General features: G+C 46.5%; 1 protein-coding gene across 1 annotated transcript in view; it reads left to right on the forward strand.

The window, feature by feature from the left end:
- The first annotated feature begins 5,796 nt into the window (after window positions 1-5,796).
- Window positions 5,797-21,379, forward strand: part of FYB2 (FYN binding protein 2) — a 128,769-nt gene continuing 113,186 nt past the window's right edge. The window contains exon 1 of the mRNA XM_088022981.1: window positions 5,797-5,958. Within this exon, the coding sequence (XP_087879107.1) occupies window positions 5,950-5,958 (9 nt within the window). The 5' untranslated portion in view covers window positions 5,797-5,949. The remainder of the gene's footprint in view (window positions 5,959-21,379) is intronic.

Raw genomic sequence — 21,379 nt, forward strand, 5'->3', positions numbered from 1 at the left:
GTGATTCTTCATGTACCTCCTACCGTTTCATACATAGAACCGTCTGCAAGGTGGAGTCTGTTAGCCCAGTTTTACAGATCGGAAACCTGAGTGAGGGTCGAAGACACAAGTCACTTGGTCAAAGATATATCTAGTGAATGGTGGAGCCAAGATTGGTCAAAAATCATATATACACAGTGTTTACACGGCTCTTTCTCCATATTTCTAATCGGGCGCTGATTGTGTGGTTTAGTGAGTGTCTCCAGGGCAAAGATCCTCTTCTGAGATTGCTGCCAAAGGAGAAGAGGAGAAATGGACAATTGAGCAGGTCTTGGAGGAACATGCATTCCTTCTTCCTCAGCCCATGGACCAGAACCTGGTCACATAGCCAAATCTAATCATAGGGGAGGTTGGAAAATACAGTTTTATCATATCCCCAAGAACTGGGACTTGGTGAACACAAAGCATTTTTCTCTGCCCATCTTACCTCCCTTAATAAAATAGCCTCCAGAAGCCCCAGCAGGTGAGGAGAGGTACCTCAGCCACCTGAAGCTCCCGTCAGCTCTCCTCCGTCCCATCAGCCCTGCAGAGTCTCTCAGGAACCAGTGCTGCGGCCAGGCTGACCTCAGAGGATGCTGCTCTCCCTCCCCCTTTATTTAACAGTCCATCCTAAATGTGGACCAAGCTACTTCCTTTTTCACTGTCATAGCTAAGGTTAAATGTCTGACTATACTAGATTTTACCAAAGATCGGGGGAATGACACATGAGGAATAAACAGAGTTGCTGCTTTGCTACTTTGCTTATTTTCTTTTAAGATTTTTTTAAAAGATTTTATTTATTTATTTGAGAGAGGGAGAGAGAGCACACAAGCAGGGGGAGTGGGGGAGAGAGAAGCAGACTCCCCGCTGAGCAGGGAGCCCGACCTGGGATCATGACCTAAGCCAAAGGTAGATGCTTGACTGACTGAGCCAACCGGGTGCCCCCACTAATTTGCTTATTTTTGTAATAGAGTTTATGCATCCTCAGCTTGAATCTTCCCTGAGACCACCTGCCTGCCACACTCCTGTCCTGCAGTCACAGGTCAGAAGCCTCTGACCCCTACTACCCAGGAATGCCCACACATGTGTCTTCTTAAGTCCCCAAAGCACAGGCATGGTGTTTACGAGGGAGCAGTTAGAGAGAGAAGGGGATGTGTCCATGGGTGCAGGAGAGAGGTTATGCCCCCTTACTCCTTGCAAGGAAAGCAGTCCTAACTCTTCTACTTAAATAGAGCTTTCAGACACATAGGAAATCAGTTCCCCAAATTATGATTCACAAGTCACATGCCAATTGGCCTGGAGATTTCTTGGGGAGACCTACCTCTCCTCTATCCTAGTACTCTGAGCCTCCAAGCACTGCAGTCATGTAGTATTTCTATGCCTTCAAGTCCAGACCCAAGAAAACAAGACCCAAAGAGAGAGAGAGAGTTCCCTGCTTGAATTTCCCATCTGAGGACTCACTTTTCTGAATGACGGAACATGAAAGTGGTTGATATTGGGGATGATTCCATACTTCCAGGCAAGCCCCATCTCCTTCCCACAGGGGAGTGGTCTTCCTTCGATCTCAACAAAATAAGCATATCAGAAAGCATCTTAATAATTCATCTGAGTGATGCATACATAATGTAATGGCGCTAGTGGAAGAAGCCAGTTTCCTTACAAGAATCTAAAGTGCTGCTACATCCCCAGCTCCAAACACGGGACCTGGCACAGAGTAGGTGCTCAGATCCTTGGTTAAAAAGCTATTAAAAGGAAAGCAGCTTGCCTTGGTCATGTTTGCTTAGCATCCTTTAAGAAAGCTCTTACTAAATCACAATATCCTATTAAGATGAATACTTCGATGAGCACAGAATTGAGATGTGAGCTTCCTTCAAGGTGAAAGAGAAACCAGCTGGATTATAGTTTTCACAAGCTGGTAAAAGGGAAAGAGACCCTTTCTTGAGCTCACATACGTCCCAAGATAATTTTAGGCATTTTATCCTTAAATAATTTGCCTTCCAATAATTGTATGTCTTGCAGTAATCATAACTTATTTCTGTGCTATTTTTCCACAGCTTCCTAACCTTCCTATCCGCCCTGTCCTATGTGTGGCTACCCGCTTCACTTTTAACCATCCTACTGTACTTGGCCCTGTGTTGCCCACTCCCTCAAGTCCTTCCGGGGGCAGCTCAGAATTGAGGAAGGAGCGATAGATGAGGGCAGAGCAGATCCCAGCAGAGAATCAGACCTGTACTCGGCATAGCCAGGGCATCTGCCTTGGTCATCCTGAGCTCCGTCTCTGCTCATCAGCTAGGGCTGACATCGGTGATCTCACCACATGGTCATGAAGAGCACAGGAAAGTACATGCAGACCATGTACCTTTGTCACACAACAGACTCTCCATAAATTTAAGTTCCTTTAGTCCTTCCTTCTCCTTTTAAAAATAGTTGGGAGATAAATTGTACATAAATAAATTACACGTTACCCTGGAAATCCTCAGAAACGATTACTGTAACCAATAATAATATTAATAATAGGTTACTTCGGCAGCACCATCCTAATTCTGACCATCAATCTACGTGCTCCAGCTCTGTCATCATAATAACACATAGTGCTCAAAGTTTACCAAGAAAGAGCTGAGTGCACATAATTTCCCATTTCCAGATATCTTTTAAATCCTCCTTTTTTACATCAGAGAATTCTGCTACAAACCGTTACTTGTGGGGCAAAGTGTAGGCAAGGTGTTTGCCAGGAAATGAAAGACAGACATGAACGGGAATACTGCAAAGCTGCAAGCAGTACCTGAGATTGAGCGTAAAGTTGGGAAGCATCAAGAATGTGCTGGAAATCCTGATTTCTATTGCTCAGCAGACTAACAAAATGGACCTCATTGGAGAGTATGGCACCTCATCCCCATTCCCAGGAGAAGCAAACTGAAACCAGGCCCTTGAAAGACAGAAATGTCTAGAAGTATCTGCTAAGTATCAGCCCAAGGATCTGCTAAGCTTTCTGCTAACTTCTTTCAAACTTGAGTTTGGAAAAAATGGCTGCGAAGAAACCTTCAAGCTTTCAGATTTCTGTGTTTATCATTCTGTATTTCTCTAAGATGTAAATGGAAGCAAGCAGAGTGCGGGTGGGGTCGGGGCGGGCTCTGGAGTCAGGCTGTCTGGGTTGGAATGTGTGTCCTTCTACTTGCTAACTGCATTTCCCCGAATCGGTGATGAACTCTTATGTGCCTCAGTTGCCTCAGCGGGACAATGGGTGTCATGATAAGGACTACACGAGGTGGCGTCTGTAAGGGCTGGGGCGCTGTCCTCGGTGGGTGGGCAGTAGGCAGGTCAGGCAGTTATTTCCTGTCCATGATGAAGTGGGGGGCACGGGGCGAGTCCTCCTGGTCTGAAGCTAGAGGCAGGCCACCAAAGCCCTTTGTATCTATAGTAGGATCTTACTCTCCTTTATTCAATTGAATTCTTTATTCCTAAGGTGTAATGAGATCTGTCTAAACTCAGATCAAACCCCTGATTTCACAGCTCGACCCCTCCCCACCACGTCTGTACTTTGTATCTGCCTTTTCTGCCCCCACCCTGCCACGTACATGTGTATGAGTTCCTGCATCAAGCTTGACGCAAGGACCTGCCACCATGGGATGGGGGCCTGTGAGCAAAATGAGATCATTAGAGGGCAATACAATAAGACAACAACATTTGTACACCCATGTGCAGCATGTTGCAGGATGACAGTGACACAGCCACCATGAATTGAGGAGAGAGGGAAGTAAAGAGGAACGGGCATTGTTGGTGCCTATTTCATGCTCAGCACAGTGGAGATACTCACGTGGCACATGAACCCTTAGGTTCACTGCCAGCCTCTTACCGAGTTTTGCAGATAAGGAGCATACATCTCAGAGACGACTGTTGACATCCCCAAGGCCAACAGCTAGGGGGAAACAAGAGTCTAGCACCTAGAGGATCACAAGGTAATAACAGGAGATCTTATGGGGTTCCACGAGTCACGGTTCTTAGGCCTACTTGCAAAACAATCCTAGCAACTCAATATTCGGTGTCTCCTACCTCCTATCACCTACCATTGTAGCTTGTCCTGAACCAAACCCGAAGAGCACAGAGCTGGTAGTCCTTCCAGGTGCAAGGAGGTGAGAACCCTCCCAACCCACTCTATCTCCCAACCCCATTCTCCCATCGCCCCCACCCTACTTCCACCTTTGTAGGCTGGTCTCAAGCCATCAGGGGAAGCCCTTGAGTTAAGAGCAGAGGGAATTTGACAACCCCATGGTCAGCTGCTGTTGGGAGGAACCTCCTTATTCTCTTGAGAGCTTCCTCCATCATAGCATTTACAAACGTATAGGAGACCTCATTGCCTTGAACTGCAGTGAGAACAGAGTGAGAGGGAAAGTTCTAGTCTTTGGACTGTGCCTGTTACGCTTGGAAGAGTGGGCCTCCAATCTGACTGTGAGCAGCGCAGCAGCGTGGATCAGACGGAGTTATGAAATCCATGCAGTGAGGTGTGCTGACCATTGAGGTTTTAATTTAATGGCACATAATGACTCAGAAAAGAATGGAAAGTAACAGCGCGATCACACCCATAGTAAGAGCGATTCTCGTTTTGAGAAAATTTTATTTTAGGACGTGGGTATGCATGTGTGTGTGCGGGGTCATGATGTAGAAGATATATCCTCTTGCAAGTCATTAATTATTAAAACAAACCTGAAAAGCTTACTTAAAATCCAGATTCCCAGACCCTAGACGAGAACTGATTCTTATCTGCCTTGGGAACTTGAACCTGTATTTTTCATAGACCCCCCTGGCAGTGGTGGTGATCAGCCAGCTAGAAGAAGCACCTGTTAGAGGTCATGGGTACGCAGGTGGGCTTTCCTCACCTGCCTTCTACCTCCTCTTCCCAGACGGCTTCCCGCTCGAGTGGAGCCCTAACAAAGCAGGAGAAGTCACAGAGACCTGGCTTGGAGCAGCGTAGGCTGCCTGCCCCGCCGGCCTCCAACCCCAGGACAGCCCTGAGCTCTTAAGAACTGGGAGATAAGGATTGGGTTTCCAGCACCAACTGTCCAAAACACAAAAGCAAAACAACAACAACAACAAAAAAAACCCTCCCCCACGCACGCCCCCAACACACACACACCAGAAAAACAAAGCCACCTTTCAGTCAGCCAGACCTGAGTTCAGGCCCTGAGCCTTGTGACCACGGGTAGGTTATAGGATTTCTCTGAGCCCCAGTGTCCTCACCATTTAAGTGAGAATAATAGCACTTCCCGAGGGTATGGCAGGATTTAATGTAATAACGTGTCCACAGGCTTAGATAGTGTCAGCCCCCAAACAGGTTCTCTGCTATAGCAGCTCCCTTTCTGGCCCCCACCGTACCGCCCTGCAAGCCTAGGTAGGCTCTGTCCCCTTTGGGAGCCTTAGGTGAAGTTAAATAGCCATCTCAGGGGTGCAGCTGGGCCAAGGCTGTCATTCACGGAGATTACATTGTCCAGCCCGAGCATTTTGTTCTAACAGGAGTCCTGCCACCCCCATTCCTCAGCAGCTCCCCTGTGCCTCGGGCACAAAGTAAACTCCTCCGGAGAGTGACTGTTGGACCAGCCTGGGGGAGAGCCGCTTGCTGCAAAGGGCAGGGTTGGTGAGTCCCAGGAGAGAGAGGACCCCTTCCTGCTGCAGGTGCCTGGTGTCCTGCAAAACTTGGCAGATGGAGGCTGGTCCGCGCCCAGCCAGCGCCGGGAAAGCTCCAGCCCAGGGAGGGGAGGAGCTGCTCCCCAGGTGGGGCAGGTGGGGCAGGTGGGGCACCTGGGCTCAGGTGTGTCCCGGGCTCTGGGAAGTGATTGCTCCCTGGCAGGTGCTGGCAAACTAAAGCACATTCTTGGCCCCAGGATACAGCTCTGGGAAACTGCCTTTGTCTCCTAGACTCTGACTCGGAGGAAGGCCATGGAAGGGGTAAGGCCTGTCAGTTCGGTCGTGGACTTTCTCTGTGTCCTTTCGGGTGCCTGCCAACAGCTGTGGGAAAGGGCTGCCCCTGCCTCCTGGAGAGGGATGAACATGTGTGGTGCTTGTGCGGTGCGAGGCGGTTCACCCTGGCCTTGCTCTGGGGTGGGGGGGCTGGGGCTGTGGGAACGGTGTGCCTCCTGCCACCGTCGGGGGTGAGGGAGCTAGGGGCTCTGGGGAATGGTGGCATGAGGGGTCCTATCTCTCCCCGCCCTTCCCCCCCGCTGGGTTTCGAACCTATTTCCCAACCCTGGGGCTATGTGCCTGTTGGCTTTTCTCTGTTTGTTTGTCCTTGTGGACTGTGTTGGTCCCCCTGGTGATAAGCGGGCTTCCTGGTCTGAGGGCCCGGCTGCCTGGTGCTCTTCTGTGGCTTGTGGCTTTACTGCGGGCTCTGTTCCTTATTAGCTGTGTGGTCTGGGGCAAGTGCCTTCATCCTCCTGCGCCCACTGGGCTCCTCGCTCATAAAATAGGATGGCTGTTAGAGTAACTAGTTGGTGAGATTATTGGAGGTGCTTATAAAAATAGAGATGACCCGTGGGCAAGTGTCCAGCACCAAGCCAGGTGGACCTGCGTTCCCGCACACGCGGTTGGCGAGGTTGCAGAATTTCTCAGGGGAATGCTCTCCTCTGTTGCCTCCTCCAATTCTCTACTCCCCTATTTTCCCATCTTCAAAGTCCATTTCTTCCCAAGGGGGACAGAGAGGTGTTTTGCTTCCATATGTTCTTTATTAGATATTTGGAGTCAAGTCATTTTCTCCTGTGAATCATGTGGCTTCCCTCCCAGAGGTTTGGTTTTAAATTGAAAGGCAGGACCCATTTCATCTGTCACCCATCAGAAAAATGCTCCCTCTTATCCTGCCCAGGGCAGGAGACCCGTCTCTCTGGCTGAGCAGTCCAACCAGCTGAGTTTGGAGAAGAGTGAGCAAGGGCACGCTGGTATTCCATCTCCCTTTTGAATTCTCTCTCCCCCCTAACTTGCAGTTCAGCAACATTTGAGAAGCTCCTCCTTGATGGAGAAATGTCAGGCTGAGTAGATTTAGTGTGGTTGTAAGAAAAAGAAAGTGACTTATATTTTGCCCTCTCTGATCTACCAAGGCATGCACTGACATCCATTTGAGTTTATCCACATGTCATCGCAGGTCAATGCCATTTGCCCCATTTTGGTTGGTGGTGTTTGTTTTCCTAAGGGAGGAAACTGATGGTCAGAACGTCACTTCATCCGTATCATACAGTGGGTCAGTAGCAGTGCTGGAACATGAGCAGGGATTGGTCAATAACAAATATTAAGTGGCAACTGTAAGCCAGGTATCGCTAGCAAGGATTACAACAGGAAAACAAGCAGAATGTTAGGCAATTTAGCAAAAAGAAAAAGGCATGTTAGCTAATGTGGTTATGCAACTTTCTGCTTATGCAAAGGAAAAAAATCAGAGCAATATGGGTCATTTCTCATCTTAGAGGATTTTTTTTTATTTTTAAAAAGTTGACAAAATATTCATCAATGCAGCCTGTGTGTCCTGAGCACCTGCACTGTGTTGTCAGGGCCTGATTCGGGTGCTGCAGATGCAGCAGTGAGCCAGCCAAAAATGCTGCCTTTATAAAAACCTATTCTAGCCAAGGAAACAAAATATATATATACATAGTATTATACACTATATTATATGTAATATACATTATATGTAACAATATACATTATATAATATATAATGGACATTATATATAAAATATTATACACATATTAGGTCAAATGGCAGTAATTGCAATGTAGAAACACAAAGTAGGGAAGGGTTTAAGAATACTGAGACAGCAGATAAGGCTATTTTATTTTATTTTTAAAGATTTGTTTGTTTTAGAGAGAGAGTGTGCACGAGTGGAGGGAGGGGGAGAGAGAGAGAATATCCAGCACCCCCCCCACACTCACTCACTCACTCACTCACTCACTGAGGGCAGATCCCAATGCGGGGCTCGATCTCCCCACCCTGAGATCACCAGCTGAGGTGAAATCAAGAATCAGATGCTTAACCAACTGAACCACCCAGGTGCCTCTGGGTAAGTCTATTTTAAATGGGATAGTTTCAAGAGAGGCATCCACAGGTAACATTTGAGCAGAAACTTGAAGGAAGTGAGGGAGTTGGCCATGTGGCTATCTTAGGGGAAAACATTCTACAGAGAGAGAACAGTAAATGCAAAAGCCCTGAGGCAGAAGCCTGTCGGTGTGTGCAGGAGTAGCAAAATGTCCTGAATGGCTGGCGTGGGGGAAGCAGAGAGTGGTCAGATCATGTCGGGCCCTGGGAATTCCAATTTTCCTGAGAGAGAGAGGGAGCTCCAGCTGAGTGTTGTGAGTGGCATAATGGAATGATCCAGCTTACATTTTAAAAGGATCACCTGGCTGTTGTTTTGAAAATAGATAGGGAGAATAAGAGCCAACTCTGGCTGACCTGTGAGGAGGTGACTGCCCTCCTCCAAGCAAGAGGGCGTGGTGACACAAGCCAGGGTCTTAGCAGTAAAGGTGGCTAGAAATGCTTAGATAGGGGATACAGCATCAAAGTAGGGTCAAAAGGATTTACTGATGGAGTGGATAAACAATGGGGGGGGGGGGAATGAGGAATCGTCCATGACTCCAAGGTACAAAGCCTGAGCACCTGGAAGAATTTGAATGAGATGACTTAGGATTGAACATGTTTACAAGATCAGGAGTTAGTTTTACATTTCCATTGTGGGATACGGAAAAATGATTGTTGCTTTAGGCCACTCAGTTTTGGAGTGGTTTCTTCTGTATCAATAGATAAGTGAACAATTAGATATCCTACACTGTTTTTAGTCCTAAAAAAATGTATCCTTCTCCTGCATAGATAGAAGGCTCGAGAGAATTCTATAAGAATATATTTTATTATACCGTCTAGGCACCCAGACGCAAAGGTTGAGGAGTCTTTCTCCAAAGCTATCGTGGAGTGATGCCTCTGTGTGCTCCCTCAGCCAGGTAGATTTGTACTTCCTCACACGGTGTTGGCAAGAGAGAACCACAGCATTTTTAACTGGGAATGCTTTTTCAGTCGGGATGCTTACCAAATGGTACTTGAGTTTTGATGAATGAGCATTGGAGTTGCAGTCAAAAGACCTGTATTGATGTTTACCTCTGTCTCTTATTAGTCAAGTGATTTCAGCAAGTCCTTGAATAATAAAATGTAGGAGTTGGGAGATTTCTCAAAGACCTAGTCTAACAACTCCCATTTTAGAGGTGGGGAAGCTTGGGGCCACACATATAGTGGATGCCCCGTGGCTGTTCTTGTTGATTTTGGAGGGCTCGATCAGAGATGCCATCTAGTTACTCCATCTTGCAGGGGAGAATGTCAAGAAAACAGACAATTTGGGTATTAAGTGAAAAGCAGAATGATGAAGAAATCTGTAAGTTTTGATGGGAAGCACTGAGAATGGGTGCCTAATCCAGGGTGGGGTTCATCCCAGGCTCCTTAGAAAAATTGATGAGAGCTGGGGGGCGGGGAGAGGGAGGGAGGGAGACAGAGACAGGGAGACACAGACCGAGAGACAAAGAGAACACAGCCAGAATCAAATTGCAAGATGGCCAGATATTGAAAGACTGAATAGCATATGTACTTTATCCTATAAGCCAAGAGCACCACAGAGGGACCTCACCTCCAAAATGGGAAGAGTGAACTAAATGTCCCCCTAAAGTCTTGTCATGCTCTGAAACTCTTGGACCACAGGACTTTTTCAGAGTCACAGGTGGCTTATTTTTGACAGAGCTGAGTCTAGAACCCAGGTTCTAAATGCCTGTAAAACTACTTAGCAAGCCCTCAAGCTCGATTTCAGAGGGTTTTATTTTGTTTTTCTGAATAGTCTGACTTTTAATGAGTAAGACACACGACAGGGTATGTTAAAAAAAAGAAAAAGAAAGTGGCCCAGCCCATGGAGAGGGATGGTCCTGGAAAGGGCCATCTGCTATTAAGAGCTTGCTCCTGGGAGAGCAGTGTGTGCTGGGGATTGAGATCAGATTGCCAGGGTTTCCTATGAGTTCCAGAAGAATCTCTGAGGAGGGGACTAGGGAAGCTCACTCAGTTATTCACAGTTCTGAAAGACTGGCCACATCACTCCTGTCTATGCGGAGTTCTCTTGAACTGTGTTATTGAGTCCTTTTCGGTGAGGTGTTTAAGTGACGTGCACAAGTGCAGAGACGGTGTTACCCAAAAGCACGGACCCCAGAACTGAGTGACCTTCACATTGAGTCCAGTCTCCCCCGCTCCAACCATATACCCTCATTCGTCTGCTAGAAATGGTCCTCACAGGTGCATCTGATCCTGTCGCTCCCCTGACTCCCCTTTGGTGCTTCCCCACTGTCTGAGGGGTAAAGCCCCAGCCCCGTGGCCTGGCTGATACTGCCAAGGTGCTCCCACTCCTTCCCCCTGGCCATCCCCCAGCCCCGTCCCTTGTGCCCCAGTCTGGCATCTCCCCAAGGAACGCTTCTCTCCAGAATGCTGACTTCCACGCTAAGACTCTACTCCACTGTTACCTCCCTGAGAAACCTGCCCCAGCCCCTTGGTCACAAATGGTCTCTCCTCACTTGGCAGGAGCTCAGCCCTTTGAGCAGACGCAGACCTGAGTTCAGACTAGGAGCTTGCAGAGAGCAACGACTAGGTTTTGCTCACAGAGGCAGCCCAGCCTGGCACCTGAAAGCGCGGACTCTGAGCAGCCAGACTGGTCTCCGTTTCTGGCTCTGCCATTTACTAGCTGTTCAGCCTAGAGCCAGTTGCTGAATCCCTCCGTGGCCCACTTACCTCACTTGCAAAGAAACATAATGGTATTGACGTCTTAGCCCTCAACTAGGGTTTAAATAAGTTAATACATATCAAGAGCTTGAACAGCTCAAAAAGGCGGGTAATTCTACACACTAAAGTAACAGTAAGTTATTATAATAATAAACTGCTGTGTCCCATCCTCCCAAATCCATACGTCGAAGTCCTCACCCCTAGTACCTCAGAAGTGAGCTTATTTGGAGATCGGGTCTTTATAGAGGGAAGTTAAAGTGAGGTTACTAGGGCAGGCCCCTTCCAACATGACTGCTGAATAGGAGGGGTGTGGACATAGTGACAGACCCAGAGGGTGAAGACCCAGAGGGAGACGTCCACACAAGCCATGGAGAGAGGCCGGCGGGGCCTTCCCTCGAAGCCCTCAGAAGGAGCCAACCCTGCCCACACCTGGGGCTCAGCCTTCCAGGCTCCGAAACTGTGAGGCAATCAATTTCTGTCTCTTCAGCCACACAGTCTGCTGTTCCTTGTTGTGGCAGGCCCACCAGCTCCTACATGGAGCCTCTCAGCAAATTAAGAGAGTTAATGAGGCTACGCTGTGACCTCCCCCACACCCATCTGGGAAGTGTTTTGACCGTGTTGTTAGGTTGACCTCTCTGAAAACAACAGCTGTGCTTAGCTCTGCGGAGAAGAAATCTGAGAAGTGTTTATTACCGCTCGGCGTGGGAAATGAATGAAAGGGATCTGGGGACCACTGTCACTATTCCTCCCTGATCACAGACTCGTGGATTTGGTTTTCCTCATCTGTAAAAATCTCAGGTAGCAGACTCTGGGGTGGTTTTTAAAGATTAACCCTAACCTTCTCTTAGGACATACCAAATACAAAGAAGTTACAAATAATGTGCTTCAGAAGCAATAATTAAGCAATTTTTGGACCCTAACACGAAAACGTCAAAGTTTTACTTACTGCTCTTCCCCGTTACTATTAATACTACTGTTTCCATCACCATTTTGTAGGTGAGGTAGAATCAGGAGTCAAATTCCTATTTGACTCCAGAGACCCTGTTCTTAACCTGGTTTCATTTTTGTTTTTTTAAGATTTTCTTTATTTGACAGAGACACAGTGAGAGAGGGAACACAAGCAGTGGGGAGTGGGAGAGGGAGAAGCAGGCTTCCCACTGAGCAGGGAGCCCGATGTGGGGCTCGATCCCAGGACCCCGGGATCACGACCTGAGCTGAAGACCGTCGTTTAACGACTGAGCCACCCAGGCGCCCCAACCTGGTTTCATTTTATCATGATCACAGTGAGCGGGATGTTGGACAGAGGTTTTAAAAAAATTTTTTTTTAAAGACTTATTTATTTTAGAGAGAGAGCGGGGGAGGGACAAAGGGAGAGCAGGGAGAGAGAAAATCTCAAGCAGACTCCCCATTGAGCACAGAGCCTGACACAGGGCTCCGTCCCACAGCCCTGAGAGCATAGCCCTGAGCCAAAACCAAGAGTCAGAGCTTAACCGGCTGAGCCACCCAGGTGCCCCTTTAAAAATTTTTTAGACTTAAATTTAAGTCTAGGCCTTCTACCCACTTGTTAGGTGGCCTTGAACAAGCCACTGATCCTCTCTGGGGTTCAGTTTTCTTGTTTCTTATTTCTTTTTTTTAATTTTTTTATTGTTGTGTTAATCACCATACATTACATCATTAGTTCTGGATGTAGTGTTCCATGATTCATTGTTTGTGCATAACACCCAGTGCTCCACGCAGAATGTGCCCTCTTTAATACCCATCACCAGGCTAATCCATCCCCCCACCCCCTTCCCCTAGTTTTCTTGTTTCTAAGTGTGTCCAATGATACTTGATATTTTGTCTATGAGGATTACATAAAACATTTGCTCGTAGCATTGTAAATAAAATCCTGTACAAATATTCATAGTTGTTGAGATCATCAGAATTTCCCAATCCCAAATTCGAGCAGAGAGGACCTGAGCACTCAAACCACTCTCAGCGTCCTGCCTCCCCCACTTTCTATGAACCAGCCAATAGCTCATCTCAGAGATCAGCCTGTGACCTTAAGAAAATCCTAGTTGAGAGACATTTTGTAACAATTTGAAGTCAGTAATTAAAAACAGAATAGCATTATTTAAACTTTTAAAGGATCAACACAGAAATGCCATCTTCCACACCCTTAAAAAAGTTGCCCGCTGGTCTTCTGTTTTTCCCCTCTGTGCTGCTTCTGAGCAGAGGCACTTGCACTGTGTCTCCAGACTGTGGTAGGCAGGAGAGCGAGCACTGAATTGGGAGCCCGCGGACCTCTGCCTGAATTTAGTCCCTGCCACTCATGCCTGTATGCCCTCAGGCAAATATTTCACCTCTGTGGGCCTCCGACTCACTTACCAACTAGGATTTAATGAATGAGATGTCCTATTGAGAAAAGCACGTAGCATCAGACACGTCCATGCAATGTTGGTCTGACGTGCTAGTCCCTTGTGAGGTGAGACCTTAGGAAAAATTGGGGATGTTTCTGCCTTATTCTGCTTTCTACGTCATGAGCAAGGGAACTTGTCCCTGGTTCTGTAATTCTCAAAACGAATGAATTACCAGTAATGTGCTCCCTGGCTCCGTGCACTTAATTCCCCTTGGTGTCCACCACAGTGCCTTACTTACTGACTACTTCGTTGAACTAATGTCCCAAAAAGGAAGAAGGCTAATTCTGGTGAAGGAGCCACCTAGATGTACTCTCTCATTTAAGCCTCACAAGTCATGTGAGCTGGAGATTCTCCCCATTTTAGAGGAAGAAACAAGTTCTTTAGGGTTGCATGATTTCGTCCTCATTATTAACGTAGCAGCTGACACTGAGCGCTTATGTATGTTAGGCATGATTCTAAGGACTTTATATGTATTAACTCACTGCAGCTCTAGAGTAAGCCCTGCCATTGAGAGACCCAGAGAGGGTGTGTCACTTGCTAAAGGACACACAGCCAGTAGGTGGTGACCCTGGAATTTGAACCCAGAGCTGGAGGTTTCAAGGACACCTTCTGCAAGAGTTCCTCTTCCCCCAGAACCTCCTGGATAGTGGTATCATGCTGCCGAAAGTACGGAACTAGCTAAAAACAGAGAGGCACCTAACACACCAAAGCCATGAAACCCAAGAACGCAGTTTGCCTCTGACTTTCTGCTTGGGAAAATAAAACAACCCGCAGGTAGAATGCCCTAGTCAAAACATTCTTGCTGTCCCGCAAGCCGCTCTTTCAGAAAAAGCCCTCCCTTCATGTCAGGCATTCACAATGAAAACCAGTGAAAACTCTCCCAGCAAAAGAACAGAGCCAGGCAATACCCTTCACCTAAAAGGTGGTTTGACTACAACTGTTGCAAACCTTCCCAGTTAAGGCCTTAAAGGACCAACAGGTAAAGGCGTTCATCTTTACCTCAGGGGCTATGAACCTCTCATCTTTACTGCTGAGGAAGTACTTAAACTGACTTTCAGCTTTGCAAGACTGATGTAGGAAAACATATTCAAATTCTAGACTCCCTGTTGGGAATGTTTGCCATAAAACCCCGGTGTTCTGCTCCAACCCAGGAACGCAGTGTGGACCTGGGGGCTGTGAGGAATCCCACTCATTGCGGGAAGGAATCTCACTGACTGCCCTCCCGTGCCTGCAGGGCTGGGTGAGAGCAGGCCATGTCCCTGCACAGGAAGCTGCGTAGTACAGGTTAAGCGCGTGGACAGGGCTCCAAAATTCCAAGTTTAGGCTCCACCTCTCTGGACATGAACCATCAGATTTCCTGTCTGAAACATTAGAGTGATAAGACATGGGTATATCTTTTTAAGATCATTCAAAGATTTACAGGAAATGCCTTTATCTCATTCAGTTCTCCCACCCAAACAGGTAGGAAAAGTACTGTTTCAGAAGCCGATCATGGTCCTGGCCGCAGGTCCATGTGACTTTGGGCAAGTCTTCAGAATCTTCATCTGTAAGACGATGGGTTGAATCAGAGAGTCATCAAGCACCGCTCTGAGTGCTGACATTGTAAAAGGTTATACCTTCTATCAAAGGAGATGTCTGGCTCATGGGAAGGTCAAGATTAGTGATGCTTGTTTTATTTGTTGTAAACCCACGGTTTTACTCCAAGTAGAATTTGAAACAACTTTTGGCTTAATTGTCTCCATGTCTGTTTATGCTTCTCTGGCTGGTGAGTTCAAAATGTAGTCTGATAGTACTAAGTGTCTGATAGCCTCAAGTCAAACATTTGGTTCAAATTCTGGCCCCGTGACTTTCAAGCCATGTGTTGGGTCACTGGATGTAGAGCCCTGAGTAAGCATAAGGAGCAGAGCCTCCTCCAGCTCCCGTTGGGCTGTTAGCGTGTGTGTGCATGCACACACGTGCACAAGAGAGATCTTTAGGTTAAATCACTGAGATTAGGTGTTGCTTGGTTACAATAAAACCTAGCCTGACCCCTATATACCCCAAAGTGCTGTTTACAGAGCAAGTATGTTAGTTTTCTATTGCTGCTATAAGAAATGACCACAAAGTTGGTAGCTTAAAGCCGCACAAATTCACTCTCTTCCAGTTCTGGAGGTCAGGAGTCTCCGCAGGTCTGCAGGGCTGCGTTCTTGGAGGCTGTAGGAAAGAATCGTTTGCCTTGCCTTTTTCAGTTTAGAAGCCACTCACATTCATGGGTCTCTGACCCCTTCCTCAGCAGCATAGCACCTTCTCTTCTTTCTGACCTCTGCTTCCATCCTTATATCTTCTAAGACTCTAATTCCCACCCCCCTTTCTAAGGACCCTTATAATTACATTGCACTCACTAGGCGCTCCAAGATAATTTCCCCATGTCAAGAACTTCAACTCCAACCACATTTCCAGATCCCCTTTTACCATGGAAGGTAACTTATCCACAGGTTCTGAGGATTAGGGCATGGACATCTTTGGGAGGAGGCATTATTTAGCCTCCCACAGTCTGAGACTATCATGACCATTATTCACCCCAAAGCTGTCTTATTTTTCAGAGCATGTGCCACAATTGTTTAGGAAAAAAAGGGAAAGGAAAAGAGTGTAAATATCTATTTAATTTCTCCCATTCTTAGAGACCGTGCCTATTTCTTAGTCAGTGTTCTCTCTCCTGATGGCTTAAATGGTTAACAACAATGATGACAATGGATAACACTTTAGGGGTGAGGCCCCATTCCTATGAATAATATAATTTAATCTTCACAGGGGCACCTGGGTTGCTCAGTTGGTTAAGCATCTGACTTTGGCTCAGGTCATGATTCAGGGGTCCTGGGATCAAGCCCTGCTTTGGGAATCCCTGCTCAGCGGGGAGTCTGCTTCTCCCTCTGCCTCTGTGCTCTCTCTCAAATAAATAAAATCTTTTTTAAAAATTTAATCTGTACAACAGTCTGGCAAGAATATGGAGCATTAGGATTCCTCTTTTCAGGTGGAGAGACTAAACCTAAGTAGGTTTAAGGAACCAGCCCGCAAGGCCACCCAACTACTAAGTGATCAGTCCAGTAGCTGAACCCAAGCCTGTCTGATCGAAGAGATCTTTCAGTTAACAGGAAATGTACCAAAAGCCTAAGAAATAAAACATGATTTAGACCTCCCTCAGATTGCTCAGAGTTTAAAAGGAAAGATGTACAAAAACATTATAATATGGTGTGACAACTTTAATGTAATATGGACAGTATTGTCCGTATGTTCAAGTAAGGGAGGGAGCAGAGAGGAAGAACGTTTTAAGAATGTTTGTACTCAACTTGGGTGAGTCAGCAAAGGCTTTCCCAAGGGTGATCATTCTTTCTTCCAGTTTTAAAAGATGAAAGGTGTTCACCAAGCAATTGATGATGGAGAGGGAAAGGCATTCCAGGCACACAGAATAGCATATGTGAAGGACCCCAAGCAGGAAATAGCATGGCATGTCTGGGGCCAGAGGGACATGGGCAGAAGAGAAACTTGGATAGTCCGGTGCCCCTGCTAAGGATGGCGTTCTCCACACAGCACTGGACAAGTGCAAGGGTGAAGAGCAGCTGTAGGTGGCTGGCAGGAAAGATACACTCGGGGCTGAGTTCACAAAGCTCACGTGGCTCATAAGCCAGTGAGGATGTGGTTAGACATTTGCTTTGTTTCAAAGTTTGAGATAGAGTTTCATAGAATCATTATAATGAGCCCTGCTTTAAACCACTCGCCTCTTCTCCCCGACACCCCAGCTCCCGTGAGGTTTATTCATCCATTCATAAATTTAGTATGTATTTTTTGAGTACTTTCCATGTGGTAGGTGCTGTGTGAGACCCTGAAATCCCAACTCCTTCTCTTTGGTAAGCTATTTCCAAGGGTTAACTGAGCTTCCCATCTGGAAAATTCTTCTGTGTCAATTGTACAGCATTTATACATACTTAAAGATAATGTCTTCAATCTGTGTTGGATTCTGTTTTTATTTTTATTCTGTTCAAAGTATTGTCATATTTCATTTTATTTGATATAAGAATCTTGTGAGGTAGACAGGACAAATACGATTATTTATGTTTTAAGTATTGCCAAAAAAAGACTGGGATTCTATATCTTCAATTCATCAACAAGGATTTTTGCTAATTTTCTCAGGTCATGAAATAATTTCTGCAAGAAATAATTAATTTCTATACAGCTATATAAGATTGTGATTAACGAATTTCACATATGCATGTTTATTTAGTCGACAGGAATTTGCTGTTTCCTCTGACAGGTCACAAGCTAGACTCAGGGATTTCGAATCCTTACCACAAGCTTTCAAACCAGAAGGTATCCCATTCTATAAATGAGCAAATTGAGGCTCTAAGAAGCTGGGTGACTTCTCCAAGGTCACAGAGCGACATAGCCGATATTCAGACCCTGAGTTGATTCCACTATTATTTCTATTTTCATTTTAGCCTCAATGAGTCAAAAGCTTATACAGTATTCTTGAGGACCCAAGGTTACACACCTTACAAATCAGAAAGCTAGAGTACCTCTTCACTTTTCTTTCTCAAAGCTAAGTAATCGCCTATGATTTTTTTCTTTTTGCCAGCATCCTGGTATTAAAGCCTTATTATTTCTTCTTGTCAATTCACGCAGAAAAATCTCATTTAATGTTCTATGAAGCCGTGCATTCTCGTCAGCAGAGCCTGACTCAATGTGCCCTTCAAGTATTTTGGCTGTTTACCACAAGCTAGTTATCTCTGAGCTAAGTAATTAAGTCTGACACCGCACCCATAAGATCAATTCAAGACCATATCCATCTAGTTGCCTTTGTCATTTTTTTTTTCTTGCTAGGGTCCCCTTTGGTATTTTCCAGATTTAGCTGACAATAAGTTAAGAGAAGCCTCCAGGAATGAGTGCAAAATTGGGTGCATGGATTGAGTTAAAGGAGAGCAGAACTAAATGCTTGAAGGGTGGGTCCTGTGTTGCTGTCCATTGTTCTGAACTGGTATTGTTGGCTTGGCTGGGGTACAAGGTGGGAAAATGGAGTGGGCAATGAGGGAGAGAGGTCGATTTCATAGGGTCATTTCACAAAATGAGTAGGACCAGGCAGTAGACTGGAATGTAAGCTCCAAGAAAACCCATGGATACTGTGTGTCAGAAGAAGAAGGAGGCCAAAATGGAAGCATTTCTATTATTGGAAACTAAAATGGCCACCTTGAACAGATAAAATTTTCCCATCTGAACCCATGACGTCAGTTAATTCTGTGCATATTTCCTAAGTGTGTACTCACTGTCACAGATAAGCATTTCATCATTGTCAGGATCACCATGCTAATCAGGATCATCATCCATATCATTGTCCCTCTCCTCATCTGCCTCCTCCTCCTCCTCATCTGTCTCATTATCCGTATCCCAACTGTCCTCATCAAGATACCATTACTGTGGGCCTCCTTGTGCCAGGCACCGGGCCGGCACTGATGTCCATGGCAGTCCTAGGATGTGAATCGTCGTGTGCCCATTTTATTCATCAGGAAATAGGGAACAGTGAACTGAAATAGCCTTGTCAAGGAGACAGAGCCTGAATTCATAGAGCTAGGATTCCAATCTAAGACTTTTCAACCCCAGAATGGATGTTCTTCATCCTATTGCTGCACTCGAAGTAGCTCTTAGTCTAGGGAGGAAGGGAAGAAGGTAAAAAACAGGAACAGTGTAGAGTGCAAGAACAGTGCAAGAACCAGCACTGCAGATGAGAGAAATGCAAGGCATCTTGAAGCACAGGGGGATGAAATCTCTTGCTGCATACCTGATGGAAGGCTTCCTCAAGGAGTTGCAACTGAGCCAAGTCAAGCAAGACAAACATTTTTCAGACAATGAAAAGGGAGAAGAGCGCTCAAGGCAGTGTGTGAAATGTGTGCAAAGGCACAGAGGTGTGCAGTTCTCCAACAAATGCTTACTGTCTCCTCTGTTCCAGGCACCATGTTAGAAAACCCACGGGTGAACAGGAGACAGAAGAGTGCATCCAGTGCAGGGCATGAACTAGGGGAGATAAGAATGGAAGCTTCAAGAACCATCAATAACCGTATTTAGAGGGGATGATGAGAGGAAAATAAGCTGTTAATAACATTCCTGTATGATGCTTTACAATGCACCTTCACATGCCTAGATCGTAACCTGTAGTAGGCACTCAATTAGTTTCTGATTGAATAATCTCTGTTGACCTTTAAAACAATGCAGTGGCTTGTAATTCCATGAGGATGAAGAATACTCACTCACGCCTATCACCACTTGTATCTGCAGTGGGGCCCCTGAGTCCCACAACTCCAGGGGGAGCCGCTCACGTGGCAGTCCGTCTGAGGGGTCCGTGTGACCACAGTGTGACTAGTGCCCCTGCAGATGTGTGGCGTGGGGGAGTGGGGTCAGGTCTGGTTTAGGGGATTAACATTTGTAAACTGAATAAGTGACTGAATGAAGAAGGTGGAAGGACAGGTAGACAGAGATTACTGTTACCCAGTGAGCATCTGTTAACTCTGCTGGAAATCGGCATCCTCTCCCTGCCGAGTAGAGAAGAGACTTACAGCGCCAGCCTCAACACGCCCGTCTAGTGAGTGCAAGACCCGGGCCTCTCCTGGCTGGTGCTTACTACCACAGCACACAGTTTCTCTGTGACTTCCATCAGTTCATGGTTCCCTCCAAGAGGCCGAGGATGCTGCTCTCCTGGGAAACAGCTGGGCTGCAGAATGTGGCGTTGGCCCCGCAGACCTGGCAGCCTCCCAAGGCGAAGGCGACGGGGAGCGGGTGCCGGAGCCTCTGTCAGGGACAGTGTGTGACTGATTGCTGCCGGAAAGCTCTCTCACAAGTGGCTCTGGCTTCTCTCGTTCTTGGAGTAAAGAAGGGTCTGAGGTTTGGTGAGTGGATTAGCAGGATACATATTTAGAGAGCACAAAGACTGTCAAGCATCAATTTTGGCTGAAGAAATTTTGTCGCAGATAAAAAGGCTTTGAAAGCGCTCTTCGGTTGCATTTTCTGACCACTGGCAGGCACCAACTGAGGCTGTGTTGGTGTGTTCGAAGGAGCTAGGGGAGTGAGGTCAGAGGTCTAGCTAGTCATTTATTAGCTCGCCAATTGTGGGCAAGCGACTGGGCCCCTCCAGCTTTAGTGCCTTAATCTGTAAAAGAAAGCTAATCACTTCTCCATTGCCCATGGTGAAAGAGTAAACAAAATGGAGTATGAAAGGGACGAACCCAACATGGTAGGATAGAGCTTGAATTTTAGACTCAGACCTCATTTTTAAACCCAAATTTGCCAATTAATAACGATGCAACTTTGACTAGCAACAACAACAACAACGATAGTAATAGTAGTCAGCCAGCATTTATAGAAAATATACTATGTTCCAAGCACTGTGCTAAACCTTCACATGGTTTGCCCAAATAAACAGGCAACAGTAGTGGTAAATACCATTCCTGTGGCCATGGGATTGACAGGAGCTGAGGTAATGAAGGTAAGGTTCAGTCTCCTGGTTGAAAGTGAAAAGGCCAGGACCTGAACACTGACTCTGAAGTCTACAGTATGGTTTATTAATCTCTAAGCTAAACTGCTTGCTCTCCAGGCCTCAATTTTCTTACCTATAAAATGGGGATAGTAACACTTGCCCGGCCAGGCTGTTAGGAGAGTCTGAGCTTCTGTCTGGAAAGCACGGATTACGGTCGTAAAAGCTCAGCGAATGGGGTGGTAGGTGTGGTGGGGGGAGGAGGAGGGTCCGTGACAATGATGACAGTGGCCCACCACCTCTGAGATGACGCCCACTACTGGTACTGGGCAAGGAAGGTACTGAACAGACAGGGGACCAGACAGAAGCTGCTTTCTCGTATTTAATAAAACAAAACAAGGGGCGTCTGGGTGGCTCAGTCAGTAAGCGTCCGACTCTTGATATCAGCTCAGGTCTTGATCACAGGGTCATGAGTTCAAGCCCTGCACTGGGTTCCAGGCTGGACATGGAACCTACATGGAAGGCAGGCAGGAAGGAAAAAGGAAACAAAAACATCTAACACCTATAAGATCTGTCCCAATTACATTTGGGTTGGTGTCTTTGAATTCTTTGATTGTTTCTTCATGCAACTGGGACTCTAACATGAAAAACAAATGTAAGGGGGCGCCTGGGTGGCTCGGTCATTAAGCATCTGTCTTCGGC

This window comes from Eumetopias jubatus, unplaced genomic scaffold (assembly GCF_037043125.1).
Source record: "Eumetopias jubatus isolate StellerSeaLion01/CBP00866 unplaced genomic scaffold, mEumJub1_p1.0 scaffold_4, whole genome shotgun sequence".
In the NCBI taxonomy this organism is placed as follows: Eukaryota; Metazoa; Chordata; class Mammalia; order Carnivora; family Otariidae; genus Eumetopias; species Eumetopias jubatus.